The sequence below is a fragment of the Dufourea novaeangliae genome, unplaced genomic scaffold, assembly GCF_001272555.1.
Source record: "Dufourea novaeangliae isolate 0120121106 unplaced genomic scaffold, ASM127255v1 scaffold56, whole genome shotgun sequence".
NCBI classification, from domain to species: domain Eukaryota; kingdom Metazoa; phylum Arthropoda; class Insecta; order Hymenoptera; family Halictidae; genus Dufourea; species Dufourea novaeangliae.
Genome location: NW_015373942.1, coordinates 813,228 through 838,621, shown reverse-complemented (window position 1 = coordinate 838,621; position 25,394 = coordinate 813,228). Strand labels below are relative to the sequence as shown.

General features: G+C 42.8%; 1 protein-coding gene across 1 annotated transcript in view; it reads left to right on the top strand.

Moving 5' to 3' along the window:
• LOC107185732 (zeta-sarcoglycan) overlaps positions 1-25,394 on the top strand; it is an 82,026-nt gene that overhangs the window by 39,242 nt on the left and 17,390 nt on the right. The window contains exon 3 of the mRNA XM_015573488.1: positions 18,710-18,986. Within this exon, the coding sequence (XP_015428974.1) occupies positions 18,710-18,986 (277 nt within the window). The remainder of the gene's footprint in view (positions 1-18,709; positions 18,987-25,394) is intronic.

Sequence of the window (25,394 nt, the reverse complement as noted above, 5' to 3'; positions counted from 1 at the left end):
AATCGGCCCGTGATTTTCCCCTCGACACGGATTCTCCCCGGTCATTTAACTCCCCGAAGGATCGCGCTCGTTCAATCGGCCGGGATTTAACGCGTAAACTTCGCCGCGACGCGGTGACACAGGGGCCAGGCCGAAGGGCAACGGAGGACGTGGGCCGTCCGTGGTATGGGAAAAAGGGATGGGTGGGCGGATGGACGGGGTGGGGTGGTGTGGGCAGGTGAATCGGAACATAAAATATTGCTAACCGCCTCGCGACCGAATTTAATTCCCCGGGCTGAACTCGGGGGAGAGAACGTCGAAGAGGAGCAGTGGGATCGCCCTGGGGGAGGAGGGTTTCGTGGGAGGAAGGAGGGGCTGGTGCTGGCCTCGTCGAGATAAATCTTCCTGTCGATGGCTCACCACCGCTCGGATTAGAGTCTACATTTGCACCTACTCTGGCCCCCACCGGGCGCGGCCCTTTTCCGTCGCCCTCACCTCCACCTTTCTCGAACAAACCGATACGAACACACGCGCCCGCGCACACGTATACACACGTACACACCTGTCCCCATCGCACCACCGGGTTTCACGGGGGTTTCGAAAGACCGTCTCATAAATTCGCCGCGGCTCGTTATAAATTCAACCCTCGTCGGACACGAGCATCGTACTGGTGCACGGGTCCTGGCACCGACAAGGACCACGACGCGTCCTCGACCCTGTGGATCCGCGTGTATGATCGGGCACCGGACCGTTATCGGGGCTGTAAAGAGCAACGTGGTCCCTCGGCTGGTCAGTACCATTGGGTGGGGGGTAGGAAAGCGGAGAAATGCGCTTTTGACGGGAAAGTCTGTAATTACCGCTGGACCGACGGTATTTAATGAGGAATTAGCCGTGGTACTGGGGAAAAATGCGTGTTCGGTGATGTGTTTGAGCAAGAGGTTGCTGTCGTTTTTATTGTAAGACACGTGGTGCATCGGAACGCGTGTAGTTTCGCGGGTGAATTGAACTGATACGAATAATGGAAGAAGTTTTTGTACACGTGTGTCGTTTTTGTCGGTGTTTTCTGTTAGAGATGAGTATTAGCTATGGTTGGCGAATCAGAATGAATAATTCGGGTATTTAGAGGCAGAAGGAATAGAACAATTTGTCTTGTATAGGGGATTTAGTGCTAGCTTGATCACACGAACTAGTTAGCGAGTACTATTTTAGGATCGTCAGAAGATGTTGATTAGACGCAAAAGTGAGTATTTTTGTTATGCAACATTTATCCATTAATATTACATCAATCGATACAGTTTGCCATTCTCGTAAACCACTTATGACAGAAAAAAATTAGTATGGGAGATATTTCAATGTTCCAAGATATTCGAGTAGGTCGATTTAAATGGAACACTGTATAATTGTAAAATGTAGTGTAATTTGTCGAGTAACTATCAAATGTAGACAACAGTCATAGTCGTTTTTGCCTTAAAGCCATTATTACAGAACAATTGTTGCAGCATCTTTTATTTGAAATAATTGCCCTTAGTTTCAATCATTTCGAATTCTTTCTCCGCAAAACAAGATAAAATCACAATAACAACTTGAGCATGGCGGCCATTATTTTTTATACGCCTAATAAAACTGATTAAGAGCGAACTAATCATTTAATCAGCGAGTCCTTATTGCTTCCTTATTCTCGACACGCGAAACTCGCTTGGAAAATTTCAAGCGGCACGCTTAAACTACCGAGTACAAACACAAAGTGAACGTAACAGCGACGATCTATACTTTAATGCTTCCCTAAGTTCGCCACGTAATGTAACTCGAATCGTAGGAAGGCATCAGTCTGGTATCACGAGAGAGGCAACCGCATGGCGAGCCGTAAACTGTAAGTGTGATAGCTAGTTAAAGCGAGTTTGTAGGTAAGCTACGTGTCACCGGTACGCCGCCCTTAAAATTTCAATTAACGTGCAAATGACGCGGTACGCCTGGCGTTGCTGTCAAGAATACTTTCGCTGACAGTCCATGTTCCCTGTTTTATTTTCAGCAAGCTCCGTGTTTCTGATACGTAACGTCTTTCGACCGTACAGTTTCATTTATCGGGCGATTATGATAGCGTCTTCATTAATGTTGCCGGACAGAGAAACTGGAATTTATAGATGACATTTTGGAATTTGTACTCAGGTGATTTTTATTGATCCATCAAAATACAAATCTTCTTTCGCAGTACACAGTGGTCTAATGTGAAGATAGGAACGGCTATGGTTGGTAGACGATGTAGTGATTTCTCTATGTGCAAATATACACCATAGTCAAATCACTCAGGGCTGGTAACGCAATTGTAGAGAACAAAGGACACGATCTAGCGACTGTTTCTTACTTTCTTTTACTATAACACTCTCTCACTGTAGACAAAGTAGCCCTATGATATGGTAGGGTTAACAATGCTATTATAAGAAGGTCGATAAGACGTGCTTATAGAGAGGGAACATTGTACTGTATACAGTTTGTGCACAAGGTACAGCGAACTCGTAAAACTTTCTGTGGAGATCAGGTCTTCCTTCCACAATTGAATTAATATTGTTACTGAACTATTACAAGGCACAAGCTACGAGTTACCTGTGAACTAATGAATTGTGTTGCAAAATAGTAACAAGTTTCTTAATGAGTAAGTAGAGTTCTGGAAGTACATTATACAAATTACAAGTCAGCTGATTATCCTATCTCACGTTTTGAAGTTCTTTACACCTCGATAGAAGGGAATTGCTCATTAATGTGAATAAAGAATAAAAACAAGGAAATTATCAAGCATGAATAAAATTTGTAAAATTAACATAGTCAATAAAAATTCACTAATCAATAGTTAGAAACCTTAACCTGTAAATAAAACTGTCAGACTTTTAAGGCTTGTAAAGATTTCACAAATTTTCTACAATTTGTAAAATCGCATTATTATCCTATGAATACTTGCAAAATTTGCTAATAATATTGGTGATGTGATTTATAACTTGTGAAATTGTAAGAACTGTTTGTGCAACAGAAGTCCACAAATTAGAACTTCAACTTGCAATTTGATTAATACTATTAGTCGGTAAATTATTGAGCAAAAGCTCACAGAAGGACTATTTTCACACTTCAGGATGACTCATCATGGAAATTTGAAACGAATAGGTCTTAAAGCCCGCTCAAGACCGTAGGAAGCATCATAATTCTAACATAGTCTTCATTACACCCATTCTACAATATACATATATTTCTCTTCTCATTACGCTAAACCTTAAACTGTAATCTACGAACGTCAGCGCTGTCCTGGTCCAATATACGACCTCATTGGGTCTCATCTCATGAAAGGTGCTATTTCCCAGGGATCTAATTTTACGAGTTCACTATATGGTATCTACAAAACTATATAACAACCATCCCTTATATCCCCAGCGAATCAAATTATCGCAAAGTTTTTTCCAAGTGAAAATGACGGTTCCATCGATCACGTGGCACACCTGTCATCGATCACGCCGCCGTGAATTCGGTGACTTGAGCAAGCGGCGTGCATTCTGTACGTCGTGAATAAAACGGCACTTTTTCGACCGGTGACTCGACAAGGGGAGTCTGAAGGCTGCAGAAATTTCCACCCTACGAAATGCGCCGAGTCGTCCGTATAAACGTACTCATCTGTTTCCCGGCTATCGCATTTCTTCTCTCCGTGCGCACAGTAAAAATAGCTCGGAGTCCGTGTCTATGAAAATTTCACGCTTTCGCCGTTCAACGCTGTTCTTGATTCGGGGAATTGTTTTTACGCCCATTATGGGTTGGTGCTCTTCGTGACCCTTGTGATTTTTCTCCTCGCGATCGCTGACCCCAATGTGCCACACTGAAATATTACCGCCTTTCTTTATCGAGTAACGTATAGAAATTGATTTTTTTTTCTATTTCGTATTTAAAATTTTCATTTACACAGAGGGGTAAAGGTTTACGACGCATATGTTTGTCGAGACATTTTCCGCAGTTCAGGCGCGGAGCGTTGTAAATCCCTTGAAACTACTTTCGGATCGGTCTGTATAAATTCCGTACACGTATTTAGCCTTATGTGTGAACACGTACTGCGGGTAACATGCGTTCGGGCCGTTTCAGATAACGTTTACGATACGGAATAACGATGACAGCAATCGCAGACTGTTATTCCTGGTAAATTCTATTTTATCTGTCCGGCCGGGTTAATGTAACTCGCAATAAAGCTTATTTTTTTTTTTTTTGAGGAATTGCGGGAACTGTAAATAAGAACAGATTTATTGTTGACGGAGATCGTTGCTAATACTAGATCTCTGGGATAGTTCAGTGACAAAAATATTTATTAATTAATCCTAAGAGTAGGATTATTCTAGACTAATGAGATCTGCCATCATCCAGAGGTCTATACAAGGTATCCCCAAAATCGTGGTAAAGCCAGCCTGGTGGTGAATCTATAAGAGAAAATAAGTCGAAGGAAAACAATAAAATTTTTTCGTTTGAGGCTTCATTTTCGAGAAAATCCAATTTGAAAATGAATCTGAAACGCTTGTATTCGGCATGGTAGTAAGTAGAAACAGAATGCAATGAACGGACGTGCCAGCCAAATTCTATTCAATTTCACACGTATGCGGTAAATTTTCAAATTTGGTTGTCTCGAAAACGAAGCATTAAATGAAAAAATGTTATTCTTGTTCTTCGACTTTTCTATGTGTGAAGAATTTTTTCTGACAAAAGTCAGATATTAAAGGGCGACAGAATTTGATGCACTTTTAAAGTGAGTGTTGCACCGTTGCAACACTGGGCGTTGACGGGTGAACAAGGAATCTAAATGTGACGTTCGTTCGAGTATTCGGAACGAAATGTCGGTGAGATAACAGGTCACTTTTCGCAACGGGTGAATATTACAGGTAGTCATGGCTGTGTGAAGTACGCGCGAGTTTTGCGGTCTTGGATGGAAAATGCAGGGCTCCGCCTACCCAATGAGAAATGTCAACGGGGCCGAAGGCAAAAGTCAACGAGTAGCCGGGTCGTCTTTCGCAGCGTGGAACGTCGACTTTCGTTTCTCGAATACTAGGGAACGTGAGGGGCACGCGATGGGTGTTTTCACGAGAAACGGACGGGAGGGTCTGTCTCGGCGGTGACTCAAAAATTATTACTTCGTCTGACGGATACGTCCGGGGGCGGCACGGCACCCTTGGTAGGGTTTTTGTACTTTATTATTCATGGTACATCTGGCTCGGCGACGAAGATTGAAATTGCCCTTCGCCGTTGGTTTTCCCTGAAACGTTCCCGCGGTGGATGATGTATAAATTAAAACGGGCTTACGGGTATTTGGTCTCGTACGAAGCACCCTCTGAGCGTATATATCACCGTACAATTTTCGAGAGAACGAATATTTTCGGTGTGGACGATTCCTCGTGTGAAAAGCGGTAAATGATTTTACGTGTTTCATTTATATCAACGCAATCTTGCTGGGGAACGGTCGAAAATAGTTTATATTTTAGGATATTCTAGAGTTATTAAAAATGTACTGTATTATTCGTTGGTGTATCTAAGAGACAGTTATGAAACTGAAATTATTTTCAGTGTTACCATATTATCAGTAGTTCAATTCCATAGGTTCTCGTTTTCAGTATCGTGAAATACATCATCTATTACTAATTATAATTTTGTTGAATAGACTTCTGTTAAACATTTCGTTTTCATTATATTCTACAGAACGTAAACATAATTTCGAAATGTATTTGATGATAGATCATGTGAAGATAAACAAGTTAGTAGTACAGATAACGTAGAATTAGGAAAAATGAGATAAGGTCTATTTTCCTTTTTTTAGAATTTATACAACTTAACGAATCTATTTACAATGTTTTATAATTAGAGAATTTACTGTAACGTACATTATAGACCACACATAAGAAGATGTATATATTTCTCTTTACAGGAAACGGATAAAATTCAACTTTTATGAAGAAATGATAAATTTCAAAATAGACGAAACAATGTTTCGCTGATGCAAATTCGCATTAATGTGGCGTCTGAGGGTTAATCTGAATGGGGCTATGTTGGGTAACGCTTCGAAATACGTGTAAACTCGTTCTCACGTTCGGAGTTTCAGTGAATTAAAAATCACTTTGATCCCCTAATTGTCAGCCCCCAAACAATCTCCCGATGGAGAGCTCATTAAGAATCGCTTCGTGTAACGCGGCTAATGCAGGGGACCAATTGAACAAGCCGGTGAAGTATATTTTTTACTTCCCGTATTCCGTGGGCGGTCGTTGCGAGCGGGAAACGAGGATCTCGTTGGGGTAGGTTACGGTCAAAGTCGAAATATCGAGTTTGGTGAGAAAAAGGCGGTCGGGTGGGATAAGAACAAAATAGGGGCCGAGCGAGGAGAAAGAGTAAAGAAGAGAGGAAAAGGATCGTCCCTAATCCGCGAGATCGAGCCGGTAACGCGATCAAAGCGGCTCCCTTCCGGTCTCTAAACCGATTTCCTTGGATTCGTAGAAAACCCCTCCGTCGGCCACGTGGGTCGATGGATTTTCCTTCTCTCGACCTCGAAACTACCTTTCTCCGCGAGCTCTTTTCAACCCCCTCGGCCCTGCAACAGTCTTTCCTTTTTCCTCTTTGGATCAACTAACACCCCACGGCTTGATATCAATTACTTTACTATCTCCACGGCCGTGATATACGTAAGAGAATAAAGATAACAATGTTTTAAATTTCAACCGCGGCGACGAACGTTTCTATAAATCTAAATGGGGGTAGATAGGGAGTGGGGTCTATCTCGTTTCGTTGCGTTTATCGATAATTGTCTTGTAATCGAAATCCTGTCGAGTAAGCTATATTACATTGCAGTTTTATTATTATTATAAATGGAACGCTGTTATTGTTGAACACGTTGAAATTGATACGTAATCGTTACTTTACATATCGGCCATCCGATTGTTAATTAAGCCTGTCAGACCAATTTTTGCGATGACATTCGCTCGTGATACAATGTTCCTCAATCGTTCGTGATCTGTTCATTACTTTCTGGGCTTATTGCGTGAAACGAGGTGCTGAGCTGTTGAGTGGCGTAATTGAAGGAATTGTAGATTGGTATTTGTAAAAGGGAGCTGGTAATTACATATAATCGGATCAGAATGTAACTGTTTCACGCAATCGCTGGAAAAGTACATTACATTATATGAATTGAGAGAAGAGGAGTTACCGACGATCATGGTAGCTTATAATTAGTAATTAACACTAGGACACCCAAACCCAACAAAACGGAGGGTTTCAAATTTTTTGTTTTACAATTACTGCAACAATTATGATGCTTTTGTCGGAATTTATGGTACCCGATTGATTGGCCTATTTACCTTTTCTCTTAAAGTCTTCGTAATGAAATTCATTGTAAATTAATAACTCCGTAATAATCATTATATATCTCCATTCCTTATCAACCTAAATTTATTGAGACCGATAATCCAATAGAATTAGAAAGTATTGACATTCTAGGAATATTTTGGTTGCGATCGATCACGGTTAAATGGTAATACGTCTTCCACAAATCTCTCACCTGTCTCCTAACCTGCCGACGGTACTCATTTATTTTAAGCAGTTCGTCAGAACGATTTACCACAAACAACCTTCCACAAATACGTATAAATAAAGGGAAAAGAGATAGCAGCTAGACACAGTAAGTTAAAAATGTCAAAAAGATTCGCTGGTGAAAACGCTGTTCATATTTTAAACATCACTTTAAGTTGACGCCAGACCGTCACTTTGTTTATTTTCGCTTCGGGTAACCTGATTTAAATGTCACCGTAGAATGTTTCTGAGCTCGCTCGAAGAGTTTCCTTGGGAATCTGCCGCTCAATAAAACCAGTTCGACGTTCAACAACAGTCAGAGGGGTAGAAAAGATTAAGAAAAGCAAAGAGGCGCTAGAAGTTCCCATGCATTCACGGTTCTCGCGTGATTATCGAGAGCGTAGATTCCACGTATAGCATGAACGGGGTTATAGGAAAATATAACTGATGCGTATATAATTTCGAGAAATTTATATTTCCATAATTATATTACAAAGTACCATACGAATCATGTACCATAATAGGAAAATAATGGTTATTCATCTTTTTTAGTCTTCATTTGTGAAGACGAAGCAGTGAAGAGTAGGAATATGTATATCAAACACCAGTCCATAGGCGTAGCCAGGAGGGTGGAGGCTTGATCGTACCTCCTCCCCTGGACAGAAAAATGTAGCTTTTGCACTACTCTAGAAAAAACAATTTCGATTTTGCCCCACCCCCCTCTCCAGGAGGAAACAAATTACATTGCCCCCCCCCCCTCTCCCCGACTGATAATATGGCTACGCCCATGCACCAGTCGCTAAATGTCATAGTTATCCGAACAATCGTCCCTCAAAATAAGTATAAGGTCTTCAACGTTCAACACGTGGCTCCGCTGATATCCTCTTTATTTTACGTGCGGTCGGTCGGTTCTAAATTTGAAAACTTCGCTGTCCTTTGATCTACTCGACGAGCGAAATTGCTCTCACGCCGCAACTTCCGGCCGTGCTTTTGTTCGTGCTTGCCAGGATCCTTCGACGATGGAAAAAAAAAAGAGAGCTGTTCCATGGTCGTTAAATCTGACGAACCGCAATAACTCGAGAAAACGCTCGGAACCGAGATTCTGGTAGGCAGCCAAAGTGAAGTCGTAATAGAGACCGTAGACAGATGACGTTTTTCCTGTACGGTACCGGTGTGAATCACTCACCGAGAATTAATAACCGTGAAGTAATGCTTCTTCTTACAATTAGTCCAAATTTAGTTTTGAATGTGGTAAGAACAAATATTCGTACTACCGTGCATAAATTTGGAACCATTAGGTTACGTTCTATTTTATTATACAGGGTGTCATATAACTGATGGTACAACAGGATAAGAAGTGATTCTACGGGGAAGAATATGTCGAAAATATAGATGAAAATTTTTGCATTTGTGACTTTGTTTTCGAGAAAATCATAATAAGAATATGTCGAAAATATAGATGAAAATTTTTGCATTTGTGACTTTGTTTTCGAGAAAATCATGGTTGAATATCGACTGGATACTCGTGCAATTGAATAGGACTTGGCTACCGCGTAAAAAAAGCAAAACGACGCTGTTTACATTTCTAGTGGATTAACTGTAATCTGATGACCCATGCTGCTCTGTATGTTATTTTGTTCTCGAGTTATACGCGAGTGTGCGCCACTTTTCAATCAACCCTCGTATCTTACACGTTACCCGAGCTGTCACGCAATTCATTAAAATTTCAGTTCGCTCAATCTAATTTCCGCATTTTCTTCCTGAAACACGAAAACAAAATAAAAGCAGACAAAAAGAACCGCGACAAATTTTTATCGTTCGGTACCGTAGAGAATTAACTTTACGCTACGTCATCCCTCCGCCTACTTGACTACGCTCGAATGAAACCTAAAGAGTCTACTGCTAAATCCATAACAATCAGCCAACGACAATATTAAATTTACAAAAGTATTCATAAAATCGTGGACAACTGAATCAGCGCACAATACATCCGGCAAGCAAACACCAATCTAGAATCCTCTTCTGCAAACCGATTCCTCCTCTCGTCCTAAAAAACGATATTGTTATAGAATTCATAACTCCGCGAACACGTCATCGGAGTGCCATTAAATCCAGTAAATCCTCGATTATTAATATCGACGAGGCACACAAAGCGTCAACAAATAATTTCATTCAATCGCACTCGAGTTCCGCCGATTTCATTCAACGATCCATTCCCCTGGCCGATATTATAATTTCCATTTTCTTCCGTCCCATGGCAAAAAGAACCAACATCAAGCTGGGAGGCGGCGGTGGTTTAATAAACCTGTGTCGAGGATTATTCGGTGTATGTCGGGGAAGGGTAGTTTTCAAATAGAACGTTTCAACCGGCTCGGTAATCGACGTTCATTCGGAGCTGATCGAAGACACAGTATCAGCCCGCGATCGATCATCGGAGACTATCGCGAGGGTTTGCAGGGGGAGGCCAACAGCGGAATGCAGGCGACGATGATTGATATTAATGACGCGGGCTCACCACGCTCTTCAGGCCGGGAAGAGAGGAACGGGCCTCCACGGTCGTGTACATGCGGGCGTTAATAATCGACGCACCTGCCTTTTTGTTTTTTAATTCACTTCGTGCCCGCCGTTTCACCATCCTGGTCGACGACGCGTCCGAACGATCAGGCCTGGCGCGAACGCTTATCTATGACCTCCCTCGGGTTGAACGTAACCTAAAAGCCCGCATCGAGCACGATACAACGGGCCACGCGAGAAACAACGGGGACCATGGATCGCGATGAAGTGTTTATTTTCGCGGTCGATCCCGACGCGAGCCTTAATGGATAAGCGTAAATCACCAACGGATCGACCGTTTTACGAAATCGTTTTGGGGGCTGAACCGACGACCCGACTGGAAAGCTCGCACGCGCGCGCGAGCACGCGTATTTCACGCGGATCCTCGTCGCGAGAGGACAATCCATCACGTGGTACGGTTCGTTGGGAATCGACGGAACGGGTTTTTTTGGGGGTTTTTCGCGAGGACGGACGTCCATGGTTGACCTTTTGACTGCGAAAGGCATATACAGGGTCTAACACAAATGTGGCAAGTCCCTGAAATAGGACAATCGTGAGGTAATTTGGAACAAGTTTTTCCTAAGCAAGAATGTTATCCTAGGCTTTGTTATCGAGATATTAACGAAAAATACTAATTTTGAATTTGTATAAACTTCCGCAGCCTAGTGAGGATGAATAGAAAATTTGTTGGACAGGGATGACCTCAAGATTATTGCGTGCCAATGTTTCGAGTGATTTACGATTAAGTTCGTAATTTCGCTAGAGATTTTATGATGATCGGAGTTTAGCATGTAAATATTCTACTTTTACATTTTATGAACTTATGAATGACAATGATAATGGTGGCTATGAAAACAATGAAGGAAAAAGAGCCGTGTTTCCACCTCGCACGGGCAAGAAAACGATTTCCAGAAGGAAATGTAATTTGTCCGCAGCCCTCGTACAACCTGACAAAACATATTTTCCGAATAATCTCGGGATCGAGGGGTTATCACGGTCCCCTGATTCTCTTGTAGAGGACGCGAAAACGGTCGATGTTTGATGTCATGATTGAATCGCACGACCAATAACTGACCGCCCTTGAGGGGTTTTGCGAGACCCTCGAGAAATATCGGACCAGCGATGTCTTGATTCGGGGATGTTCTTCCCGTGGTTCGTGAGCAGGGTCCTAAAAGGATATCAAATTGCTAACATGATCGTGAAAACCTACCCTTATAACATGAGTTGCATATTTTCTGCCTGTAGGATCTTATTCTATTTAACAGATCGGTGCCAGTCTCATTATGTTTTCTGTAATCAGTTTCATTTAACTGCATTACAGTGTACTAAAATAGATAATTAGGAAGTAAAATTGCCATGTAAACCTTGACTGTGTTAGTATGAAGAAGCAGTTTAAATTTTCACCGAAGTATAAAAAATACAAGAAAGTTATTATAAGTAGTGTTACGTGTAATAATAGCAGATGGACATTGTGCTGATTACGCTGTTCGAAGCATAAGAAATGTAACCTTCAATAGACCTTTCATAGAGATATTTATCCTCTCAATTCTCCTCGCAACAATGTCCTACACAAAACAACGCGCAGATGTTCGGAAAATTAGCCGAAGGGACATTCAAGGACACATATGTATACATCGTGGAGGCACGATCATCCCGATTACCACGGCGATGATAATCCACTGTCGGGACCGGGACACGGACGAATATCAACCGGCGCAATTTTATTTGAATGAAGTGGCCCCGATGCGGTAAAATTGAAAAGGGCGCGTTGGGGGTGGGAGCGTAATTTCCGCGGCAAACTAGACCAGAGGACGGGGGCCGCGCGCTTCGAGGCGGTCGTACTGTAAACCTCTGGCATTTTTCATGGAAATTGCCGAGCAATTTCCGCGCTGTCCTGCCGGGGGAAGAATAGCCTGGGCGAGGAAAGTAGAGGAAAAGGAAAGGCGTAGGCGGGTGGGGAAAGGGGCTCGTACCACCGTCGAGTGCTTCTCAATGCGATGACGAACGAGTCTATTAGCGGGAATTCGAGTTAAACTATGTTTGGTTTGGGGCAATTGCCGCGCCCGGCCAGAAGCAAGCTCGACACGACCGCACCAACGAGTTGGACCTTCATCGACTTTGCCACGACCGTCTCTAAGCGACCTTCGAAATCGTCCCCCTCCTCTTTGCCGCCCTTTCCGTCCTTGCCGGGGCGCCGCAGAGCTGTGGTCTTCGACTAACCACCCGATAAGCCGTAAGCTTTCCAACAACAACGGCTGGAAAATAATTAACCTGTATGCTCGCGGCCCAACCTAATTTGTTGTCCTTTCCCTCTAGCGACACCGTATCGGGGTAACGTGTCGAGCGACGCGGGAAAGTCTGTAAAATTCTGTGTGTCCTTCTAGAAGGGGCCTGTCATGGATTAACTTGTCGCCTGGCAGTGTTCATACGAAGAGAGAGTTTTTTAGTGACCAAGAGTTTCGTGGTGTGACAATAGAGTAGACTGCCTTTTTAACAGTCCGTGTGTCCAGCCTCCTCTGGTTGCATAAACGATTGGTTTGTTAATCCGAAAGTATATGTCAAATATCATTTATATTATAATATAATGAAATATGAAATTAATAATCTTTAAAAAATGTCCAATATGTTACGAAGTACATTTAGTACGTTTAGTTGAACAGGGGGTGGTGATGATCATTTAGATGGAGCAGGAACATAGTTGCCATTAAATATAGCTTAACACGCGAATGTTTTGTTTATGTTTAGTGACTCGTCTCGTTAAACGAATAATAGTAAAGTATGTATTTCAAAGTTAAATCCGACGAATGTTGGATTCCCTTAAGTTTTTCAACGGATATGTAGCCTATTAAAGCGGGACCGGATAAAAAGGAGTCGACTGTGAAATTTCGAAAATAAGTTTGTTTTCGTCAAAGTGGCAACAGTGTAAACAGTTACCGTCCGCGACTGTGTAGCTTCATCCCTCCTCTACCTGTAGGCAGAAAGGTGAATGTCAATCGTTTCAGTTATTGTGCAAGCTGGTTTACGTGCAGATGCGTTTGAGTTCCCTGTTATCTGAAAAATGGAACGCAGTTTACGAGGTATGACAATAATGTTTCAGGAATAATTTTATTTCCGTTGAAGTGGTAACAATATAAACAATTACATACCTCCCGCTGTGCAATATGACGTCCCCTCTATTTGTATGCGGCAGGTAAACGTGGGCCATCGTTTTAGTCATTGTGCATGTCGGTTCGCGTAAAGACGCGTTTGAGTTTCGTGTTACGTGGAAAAATGAAACGTAGTTCATAAGGTGACAGTCATATTTCAAGAATCAGTTATTTAAAATTACTATTCTGACAATTAAACAACGTGAGGCCATCGTTTTTAAAGTAGTTTGAAGTTCTATACACTTTGACGCAAACAAAATTATTCTCGAAACTTTATTGTTACACCTCGTACAAGTGATTCGTCTTCCTTCCGTGAATAGGAGCATCGTTTTTTTGTACATTGTGATTTACTGGATAGTAAAGTGCAGTGGAAGATTTAATTTGAACGTGGTATAGGTACGTTGGACTTTAGTACAATCCCAGGTGTTTTCTATTGTTTATTGTTATTCTAACTAACATCGTAGTTATTAATTTCGTCACGACTTTACTCTAAAATATATGGTGTTAGAGTTTTTAGGCATTTACAGTTCGACATCATATAGATCTCTATACAACTATCAATCATTAATGATTTCGTTACACAAATTAGAAATGAACAGAAATTTCTGTGCTGTAAGGTTCTATCAGATTCCATATAAAATGGAAACCGTAGTAAAGTTTATTGAACTTCTTAATATACTGAATTTTAGACAATTAGGTATGCGATAAGTTCATAAAATCCGCAATTTAGTTCTTACTGTTGATGCTTTTGGTTGAGAAGTGTTGCATCTATGCTTATTCATGTACAATGTTCAATGTCACAGTTACAGAATCGACAACTGTTGTTTTTGAATTTGTTCACACAGAAATCCGGCAAAAGTTTCCCAGAAAGTCTATTAGGTACAAGCGTATTATCTCTCGCCGTTACATTTAAACAGTTCTCAAGCGAGAAGCGATCCATAGTAATGTAATCAAGCGCGGCGGAAAAATAATTGCGTGTATGCGGGTCAAACGGGCAAGCGAGTCGATTAATTGATTCTCCCCCTAGTGAACCTCGTTTGAAAGCGATTGTCCAGCACAAAGTCCGATTTAACTCACAATCGGTCGATCATCGTCGAAGGATCCAGACTCGTTAAGTGTATTCCCGCGGTCTGAGACTCCACGGGTGGCAATCCGATACTTTCTGCTCATTTTTACGAATGCACGTTCTATCGAAACAGCGTGCACGCACCATTAGTAAGACCTACATTCGTATTCAGTTTTAGCACGCTTATTCTGTGATATTTATTTTCCGCAAAATTTTATAACTGTATTTAAATAATTGTGTCACGTGGCAGTCAATTTGTTAAGTCAGTATACTACATAGTATTATGTATAAAGTTGTTTAAACAAAAGTGCTTTTATGCCGTGTATCGCGTTACCTAACAAACCATCACAAACGTATTCGAATTTAAGTGCCTGAAGAGAGTTTATAACATTGGTCTATAAAATTGGAATATCATTGGTCCAAGTAGTAAATGGGTTCACATTGAAAAGTGGAACATATTTTAGAAACGATATAAGTTGTCTTTCCACTCCACTCCGAGAACTTTTCAAATGACTCCACGTATTTCGCGGAGTTTCTTCCGCGTGGCTCGCGACAATCACCTGGCAACTAGTTTCCAGACTTCGCGCGGGCCGAAACTCTCTCGGTGAATTCGTCGCCGGTTCTATTCGAACCACTCCAGCAGCCGTCCGGAGGCATCTTGTCGATCGTAATCGGCCGAATAGAGGCTCGCCTTCCATTGTTCCGTCGAGTTCCCTCGACGTAGATTGACCTTTCGGATCGAGTTAAGTAGACTTTCGAATTTTCGCCCATCGACGAGCAGAAATTATTCCGCAGCCACCCTCCGCCCGTATTCAGATTTCTCGAGGGCGCATGTTAATCCCGGAAAACTTTTAAGATGCCTCCCTCTGTGGTGTGTACCTTCGATGAATGGTGCTTCAGAAGAAGGTAATCTTTCGCCGGTGTTCTTTGATATGTACATACGTAGATACTTCGCGGTAAGACTCTGAATTTCTGGGTGGAGAGCCTCTCGCGATATTGGAATCGAGATCGGATTCATCGATAGTGGAAAATTATAATATTCGATGTAATATTTGGAAATTTTTCCAATTTATCGATCTTCTACTGATGCAATAGTTCGAAGTATTGCATGAATTGGGAATTTAAAAAATCAGGATATTTATTCCGTAGCTTACAATACTCAAAATGATTAAAAAATATATATATATATATATATATACAGAACTCGAATACAATGAATAGTGTAAAGCCGAGATTCAGTTTAGCAGAATTTAATTCGAATTTGACTAGAAATACAAAATGGCACTTTCTCTGTATCAGTTTACCTTTATCTTCTTCACCTTAGCAGATCTTAACGGAAATAAAAACACCCTCTTTCAATTGGGGATATTCAAATGATGTCAAATCATCAAAAATGTAAATAAAGGGACTATTCGAGTTCCAATACGTTCCCCGGTTAAACTAACAAAAAGTATTCAATATAGTCCATATCTTTAAGCACAGAGTACATTTCCTTTTTGTTCAATCCACAGGATGATATCACAACTGTCCCTTTCCGTTGAAAATTCTTTCCTGCCCTGTCCCGCATTCGAAATCTACAATTCCATAATAATTCGCGCGTAAACACCGGTGCCCGTTTAATTCGTTTCGGACAAAAGACTATTTATTACGGAAGTTGCGTCGCGGCGCGCGGACGAGACGAGAAAAAAGCATGTAACGCGGTCGTACGTTAGTACAGTGATAATTTCGCAACTTGTAATGCTCTTTGGGCTTGAAACTGTGAAATTATGGTGGCCGTGCTAACTTCGCGTTACGTCAAAAGTTCCCGGCGACCGTTTAACATACGTCTGACAGTATTTATGACCCAGGGAAATATTTCCGCGTTGTAATTGCCTCTTGAAGCCAAATTCGTGGCATTCCCCGTTCCGTTTCCGCCCCCGCTTTTGCCTGTCCATCACGCGCAAAGGCCCCACGCATTCAGCGCCGCGTTCAATCTAATCCTAAACGTCCGCGGGCGTTTCGCTCGACGAATACACAGAATGGAACGCACAACGCTTAGCTTATCTAATGGGTCCGTAATTCGATGAAGAAAAATTGTTCTGTTTTTAATACCTCGACTGTGGACATACCTATCTCTGGAAAATGCCGATTTAGTGCGGTCGGACTCGCAGACACTGGAATCGAAAGAAACTTTGTCTCCCCAGTGAACGTTGTCGCGACTCAACTCTTGACAAAACTCAACATTTCTTCAATAAGCCAGAAACCTCGGCAGCTACAATACCCGCTCGAACCTATTCCAAGTAACGCTTCGTTTCCACAGCCTGGTGGTCGAACAGACGGCAGAAATTAATATCGAAAATCGTACCGGAATCCGAAAAAGCCCTGCAGACCTTCCTTAAACGCAATCTTCGATGAGGCGTGCAGCTGCGGCGTAACCACCCAACATCCTTCTTCCCTCCCTCTCTGCCGATCCCGTCCTCGCGGTGTCTTATCTTCGGAGCTTTTAATTTCGGTCCACCGAGCTCTTTATATCCGCGAGAGGTATAATTATCCGCAAGAAGGCAGAGGGGCGCCATTGAATATTTTAGCCGTCGTTCCACCCCTTTCTCAACCCCTCGACTCTTCCATCCCGCCTGTGTGTCTCTCCTATCCCTCTGTTTTCCTTACCTCGTTCCCGGGCCGGTCTCCGTGAGAGAAAAATAAAAACGCCCCGACTGTACATTCCAGGCGAAAGAAAGAAAAAAAAGGAAGCCAGGGCCAAAGACCGAGGGGAAACGCAAGCGGAAGACGATCCGTGGGCCCCAGTAACCAGCGAGAGAGAGATTAGGGCGGAAAGTTACGTCTGGTATCTAGCGGACAGATTTACATAAGTTCCCTCATTTCTTCCCGCCCGTTTTTCCCTGTGAGCCGCTTCCTTTAATCGTCTAGCGCCACCGTCCACCCCCTACCCCCTTTATTCGTTCATTTTTCATGTGTGCGGCGACCCCGCACGCTCGCTAATTATCCGCCATTTGATAATCCTCTGGCTCGCCACCCCTCTTTTTCAACATTCTCCAGGCGCGGACATTTTATCGTCCTCTATTTGCCTCGCTAATTCCGGAACGCGTTTCCTTCCTCGCTTAGTCTTCTTTTCTCGTGATCCTGCCTGCGAGCTTGTCTTTTCACGTTCGAGGAGGAAGAACGAATCCGTCTTTGTTTGGATGAGGAGAAGAAAAGAGAGAGCAATCAGAGGAGGTTGGGATAGACTTCGGAAAGTGGATTTTTGAACGCTGGGCACGTATCAGGCGAGTGCCGTCTCGAAGCTGTTGCTTCTGGCGAGAAAAAGAAGAAGTAGTGGAGATCGGTCTCTTACCTGGCGTATTTTTCTTACGTGGACCATTCTGTGCAGCCGGTGGGCAAGAATTAGGTATATATCGTTGAGAAATTATCAGACTCGATTACCGTAATTACGGGATTATTAAATGCTGGTAGCTTTTTACTTCGCAGTATTTTCCGTGCGTATATTATCCCTTAATGTCCGCGGGATTATTCAAGGAGGAATTGTGCTCGTGATAGTGGGTCGTCCAGGTTTTGGTAATTATATTTAAGGATATAATATTTAGTTTAATATTCAAGTATTGTTTGTCTTCTATTGTATTTGTGAAGAACATTATTGGAGAGGACATACAACTTTACATTTACTTACTACCAACAACTTATAACTACTTACAAAGGTAATCCTTTGGAAACGACAGTTCCTTTATAATAACAATCTGGTTAAAAGGTTTTTTTCCACATGTACTTTTGAATCGCATAGGAATAAGCTGTACACGATGTTACGAAATAAAAGTGGAGTCTTAGATAATATGGACTGTGCGAAATAATATTCCGTGAAATGTGACAGAGAGCAGTAACAATAGATTCTTAAACAATTAATCTACATTTCCATAAATAACACCGCGAAGTTTGCACATTGCTATCTACACTTTCCGACTCTTAGATATTATAGAAGTATATGTAATTCATATCAAAATGAATTTAATTATACAGGGAATTCTAAATCATTTCATAATATACAGTCACGTTTACTTTCGTCTTGCGAAAAATGTACATCAGGCATGAGACGATGAAAATTTTATCAGCACAAAGAATTTCATCAGGGTCTTCGAAATAAGAGGATTTCATTGAAGTTCCATCCATTAAAATCTCATCTTTTGCAGGTAGTAGATGAGTAATAATAGTATGTACACGCCCAAAAAAATAAGCGGGGGGAAATATATTTAAAAAATGATAAAAATCAGAATGAGAAACTAGAAAAGTAGACAGACATTTTCGAGGTTTCCTTGAGTTAAAATATATTCACAGGACATTTTACACGGTCGACGTATTAAAATTCCATGCAGGAGAAAGCGTGCTTCACCTACCCTATTTACTGTTTCAGGATGTCCAGGAGCCAAGGAGTCTGGTCCGACGAGCCGTGCACCTCGGCCAGTGGTCGAAGCGTCGCACGACAGTCGGCCGGGCCATCCTCGAGGACGACACCCCCAATTCTCGAGGATCGGACATCCGGTACCACGTCCTGCAAAGGTGGATTCAGGTTAGGCATCTACGGCTGGAGGAAAAGGTGTTTATACTCCCTGGTGCTGACTTTAATGATCATCGTGATTTTGAACCTGGCTCTCACCGTGTGGCTGCTGAAGGTCATGGGATTCAGTTCCGTAAGTTTATTATCGATCATTGCTCCTTACGACCAGTATGTACTATTTTAAAAAATTGCGGAATACGGTGATCCCTCGATGATTGCGACACGAATAACTGCGTTATTCCCACCACTAAGGGGCTCTCCTTGTGAAACCAAAACAAGATAAACAGAGACTCGGCTTCGTGCGAAAAACAAATTTATAAGCGGCTAAAAACATTTCCGCCTTGCCATGAATGCTCCGGAGCAGACCCTAGTATATCGCACTCATCGAGATATTACTGTATATGATGTCCATAAGCTGCCTGATGATATCAACAAAATCTTTTGTGGGACAGAGTAAAATACCTATTATTTTGTTAAAGTTATTGGAATTAATAGAATTATAGTCTAACTAGAACGCCATAAAGGGACGTATAATAGGAGTGAATCGACATTTCAGGTCTATAGCGTTTCGAAAAGCAAATACGTCGATTCGCATCTCTCAAATACGGTGCATCTGAATTTTTCGCCGGTGGGTATATAGTTCATTCGGATAGAATCTAAGAACCTTATATCTATGTATGCAAAATAATATTACCTCGTGTTTGTGTGAAAATTTGTTGGTAAAATTCGTTTGTTACTTCGTTTGCATTTTCCTTTTCGGTATACTAATATCATACTAATATACGCAGTAGATGTTGTAACGCAAGTACAGAATAGTCCATTATAGCTGGTACCACCGATCAGATGGAGATTCTTTCAAATTAAAAAGGAAAATTCTTTGAAAATTGGAGGAAATTGAAATAACAAATCGAACGTGTCTGTTTAAACTTCTCGAAACGGTACTTTGTACGAACAATTTATACTCCTCAATATCGATGAATTTTTCCATAAAACATCACCTCTCTATCTTTTAAATCACCGTGCATAATTACTTATAGTAAAATACACGTACAGTAAAATTGTCAACATACAAAGATAAGCTCAAATGGTCTCCGTATTCTCCGAACAAATTTATTCCCCAAATTTCTCTCTGCACGCGATAGTGTTCTTCATCGACAATCCTTTAAACGTCTTAACTACCGTCAAACAGCATTAACTTCTAATTACAAATCCATTAGCCACGCATGCTTTAACAAAAAACTTCTACCCGCATCGCGAGTCTATAAAGCTAGTCTGCGGGACAGAAATTAAAATTCACTGGTTCCCACGTCCCGGCCAAAAAATTAATACCCACAACATCCTTCTGTCAACGAAGCTTGGGCCCCTTCTCCGGTCTGAAATTATTTCCGGGAATTGCGAGCGCACCGGTTCTTTGTAAAATCCAGCCATGGTCATTTTCCCTCGCTTTCCCGGTTCTCGGTATTCCCTTTCCCGGTCGGCCCAGCTTTTCAAGTGCATCGCCGCGCGCGCTGCGTGTCCATCCGCGTTATTTCCTGCACGATGCTCGCAACAACCGACCCTGGGATGCTGCCACGATCGCTGACTTTGATATCCGTAAGCAGAAACGGCGATGTATATACCCATGTCTACACGCATAAGCACACGTATACACACTGCGAGCACTGAGTACAACGGGACAGGGCAAGCTTTGGATATGCAAACCGCCAAGCAACCGTCGTAACTGAAAATCCATGGCAGAGCTTTTGTTCGGTAATGAAGCTCGATCCCCGACATTCGTGGCTGGGATCGTCTTGTTCGCTCGGTGATTCCATGTTGGTTATCGATGACAGCGTGGGGACGGGGTACGTTGTACATGCTTGTTTTGTTTAGACGTGTGCCTTATTGGGATTACTCATGCGAGATTTCGTAGTTAGGTGGTTTGTATAATTCCTAGTGATTTAGAGTCACATTCTTGAGAACGCCGTGCTAGAGACGAGAACAATGTTATTCGGATAATACGTAGTGGAACCTGTTAAAAATGCAAGGATACAGTTCTGCGAAAGTCATTCTTGATTGTCGTCTTAGTTCCGCACGTACAATCCACCCTGTAAAAGTGCCTCACATGTTCCTTTCTATCCTACAATTACACTGGAAAACGATCAACATTTGGTAGAAAACCAACCAAAACTTACCAATCTCACCAATCAACAACGATAACCATGTCCGACTAGTCATGTCTGAATCTACTAGTCCCACAAGCCAAAACCGACTCTACCGTTCGAACATTCCCCTGCGCCTGAACCGCACCGACGTCGTCTATTCCTCCAGCGACGCGCATCCCCTAATCGAATTTATTAACAGAAGTTCCGTCGATATTACTCGAAACGTTCCCGATCGGCGGCCGTAAACTCGAGTCTTCCCCCTCTCCATCCTCCACTTCACGTGTAACTACTGTCATTAAAATTCGCCCGTGGCTCAGAGTTAGTTTCGCGCGAGTTCCCCCGCGCGACGGTGGAACAACAAACCCAGGCTACGGGACGTTTCGGGATCGCGAGATACCAAAGGGGTGAGATAAGATTCAAGGTGGTTGTTGTCGTGCAGAAGGGAGTACGACGAGAATGAGAAAAGAGGGTAACGATAGCGCGTGAAGGCGACGGGTGGCAAAGTGGTTAATATAATTCGCCGTAATTGCCGGAACCGTTACATCGGCCAGTGGTGTACGCCCCCAACCATCCCCCGACCCGGTAGAAAATCGTCGTTCGCAGTTCGTGCTTCTTCCATAGGAAAAGGGACGGGGGCAGCAGGCTTAATTCCGTGGTTCGGTTATAATTAACCGTTTTCGAGGCGCGTCGCCGCCGCCGCGAGGGCTCGTTATGGCGGCGCGCGGCGGTTGATAACAAGCGTCGAAACGAGCGAACGGTCGTTAGAAAAAGCCGGCCCCACCCGGTGCTCGTTGTTTCATTATCGTTATTGCCAAAATCCGGCCGCGGGGTAACGCGATATTTAACGGGGTTGAGTAATATCGCACGGGACGCGGCCCCGCAACCTTTTTGGCCCTGGTTACCCACCCACCTTCGCCCCGCGGATTTATCGCGGCCGCGCGCGAATGCCGCGGAGCGTAATTCGACGCGAGTGTAATTAACGCGACCGTGCAATTTATTCAGGCGATCGAACGATTTTCGAGGCGGACGCTGCTGTCGCTGGAAAAGTCCTGCGTCCGATTCCTCCGTGGGGGATTCGACGTGCTTTTGATCCTCGCTGACCAGACTTCTAGTTCGCAAAGAAATTCAGAATAGGCTTGGACCAATGGTGGAATTGGAATTGAGATTATTCTACGGTGACTCAGGCATTCGTTCGTATACTTTCGAAATTATAGTTAATTCTACAGAATTTTATGCAATTTCTATTTATGGATCCACATGATTTTTAGTTTTATTCGTGCTTTCCTGATCAATTTTTTGTAGTTTTGAAACGAGATTCGTAGTTTGGAAGGTAATTCAATTGAATAAATTGTGACAGCCATCCGTGAACTTTGTGTTTGACTGAATATGCAAAGGTAAGACACAATTGTAAAAAAAAATTTGTTTGTATGATGGTTTGTTTTCCAGGTAGTTAATTTTGAAGATTCATCTAGCACGTGTAATGACTATAAGTAGAAACGGAATGTGATGAACAGACGTGTTAGACGTAATAGATTTTCGAATTCAATTATCTCGGAAACGAAGCATCTTCCCAAACAATTTTATTCTACATTTTCGACTTATGTTTGCATATAGAATCACCTTCAATCCGTTGGACAATTCATCCTGACTCGTCCCGTATAACAAAGATTTCGTAGAAACGAATAGAGCTCTGGCAATATCTCTTGTATACACAACCAAAGGACTCCAGAGAAGATACTCCTCCTTGACGGTATCCTATCTATCTTCCAATACCTGCACAAATATATCCCCAAACATATCCGAGTCCGATGTCTGACTTCATTTCTTGCATCACTCTTATAGATACTTGAAAGTTTGTTCTGCACTGCTAATCTCAAAAATCTAGATGCGTGCCCTAATTTACAAAGCCCTCTGAAAATTTCATGCGCTTGTTTTCAGGGTGTTTTCTTCAAAGTTTCCACTCCTTATACTCATGTACTGTCTGGTCTGATTTCTGATTTCAGGCAGATAATACTATTAGTGTATCATAGTTGCTGGTAGATGCACCAAGCCGTATAGGTAGCCCACACTCGTTGCATTAAAGGGGTACAAAATCCTTAACACGTTCGCTGTCCATTGTCGAGAGTATGTCGATGGGTGATTTCATCGTGTCGATTCCCTCCGACATAAAGGGTCGGGCGACACCAGAGTTGAACATTAAATATAATTAAAATAATGGAAGTTCAGTAACTCAATTGAACAGGAAGCCGGCGTCTGTGTATGCATATATCATTAAGAATCCAATTAGTGGAACATGATGATGCAGCGAACGTGTTAAACATTTCCGTATCAAAAGCAGGGTTTGCTAAATATCCTTGCTGACGAGTCCTCTAGCAGGCCCAGGAAGAAATGCTCACATTTTTTATCTTCTTCCTCTCCGCAACATTTCCTCACATTTCGTTCCAGCCACCAAAGAACCAACGAAGACGATATACGAATAGGATAGTACACACTTGAAATGTTAGTGGTAATTAGTAAACAGTATCATACTTAACCATTTTTCAATATGTAAATATATTCATCAAGGAACTAACAAAAATTATGTGTAGAATAACACACTTCAGCTGTTCGTGTAGATCAGTAGTGTCTCTCTTGTACCAAACAGCGTCATACTTACACAACATTTCCTCGCATTCCGATTCACTCGGCAAACAGCTAACGAAAATAACGTAGAGAACAATACTGTACCAAACAGTATCATACCCTGGCTGAGCCCAAGTCTCCCCAAGGTAATACTGTAGAATTGTAGAACTCACCAAAGGATTTAGGAGAGAGTGAAAAATAATGAGAAAAAAATCCACGCGACAACTTTGCCCAACACTCCCCGTAAACCGTCGATACCCAGAGTCGCACTTGGAATCCATCGAGAAGCCAGTCACCGGTCGCGGGCGCGCGCTTCCGCCTTAACCCTGTCGATTAAGGTAAAGACGATAGAGAAATCCCTTTCTATATCCCTCCCCGGGAGTACTGAACCCGCTCTATATCCACCATTATCGAATTTATTTGAAATCGAAAGGAGCCCCCGCGATCGGGCGCAACGATCCCTCCCGATAGGGGCTAAACTCGCTGGAAATTGAGTATCAATCCGTGAGTAAAGAGTCTCTGCGAACTGTGGGAAGGATACCCCGTGGGAAATGCAAGTCCCCCTCCCCTTCCACGACTTCTTTCTCGCTGCCTGGTGTCGTTCTTCTTATCGTCTACCTTCGCCCGTGCCGATTTCCTCGTCGTTCGTGTGTTCCTCTTCAACCTCTTCTTCTTGTTTCTCGGACGTGTCCCCCATCCCCCCTGTGACACCGTTCCTCGTAAGATTCCCGCAGAAGGGACGTGAGTAATGTCTGTCGCTCACCTGTCCGCGAGTCGTAAATAAAACGAACGATCGAGATCAGCGTATCTTCGAGGGAAAAATCCAACGGTACGCGGGAACAGACTGGTCTAAGCGATTCCGCCATTCGGGCCACGGATGGATACTCGTTAGAGTATGTTGTAAACGTTTCGTAGTTACCCCGCGAGGTCTGAGATCTTCTGCAGTATGAAACTGGAGGATTTTAACGGTTCCAGGAAGAATCACTGTTTTCCCACTGTTAACCCACCAATTTCTATCCGAAACTAGTTCTATCCCAAGTTGGTATCCCAAGTTACTACACCAAACTAGTACGTGTTACCATATAAACAGTAGAAAAGGTGTTTTACTTCGTACAGACCAAGCATACAATTTTGTAACAGCCTGTACCATAGCAGCTCTCAAATCGACGTCAGTGGCCCGAAATAAAGAGCTTGGGGGGAGGGGGGGTAGTGCGGTAAACGGTATAGCTTATAAAGATAGCGTCGTTACAAATGACAGTGGGAACCAAGGAACCGAGCGTGTAGACGCGCTATCCGGAGCATCCCGAGACGTACGGTTGATATCCATTCAGAAGTCCCCCTCGCCGTTCCCGTCTCATCCAAGGAAAAGCGCGTTGCACTCGCGAGTGCCGGGAAATATTTTATGCCCTCCACGTCATCCATCCCCCTCCTTCAACCCCCTACACCTTTATCCACCATTCTTTTCCACCTATTCATATTTGATGAGAGAGTCTCGACCTCTCCTCTCGCGGAACTCTCTTCGCCATGGTATCATGAATCCCGACATCTCTTTCGATCGATCCCACCGCGAGCAAGATCTTCGTGAAATTAAATCGTTTTCCCCGGTTAAGAAACTGCCACGCGCGCACATCTAACCGTGATCCAGCAGCGGGGTAGAATTTTTATCGTGAGTAATATTAATTGACGGCCGTGTATTTGTTATTAACGACCATGACGGTGAGATCGACCCTCTTCCTCCACTCTTCACTTGGCGGAATCATTACGTGCTTAATAACGAG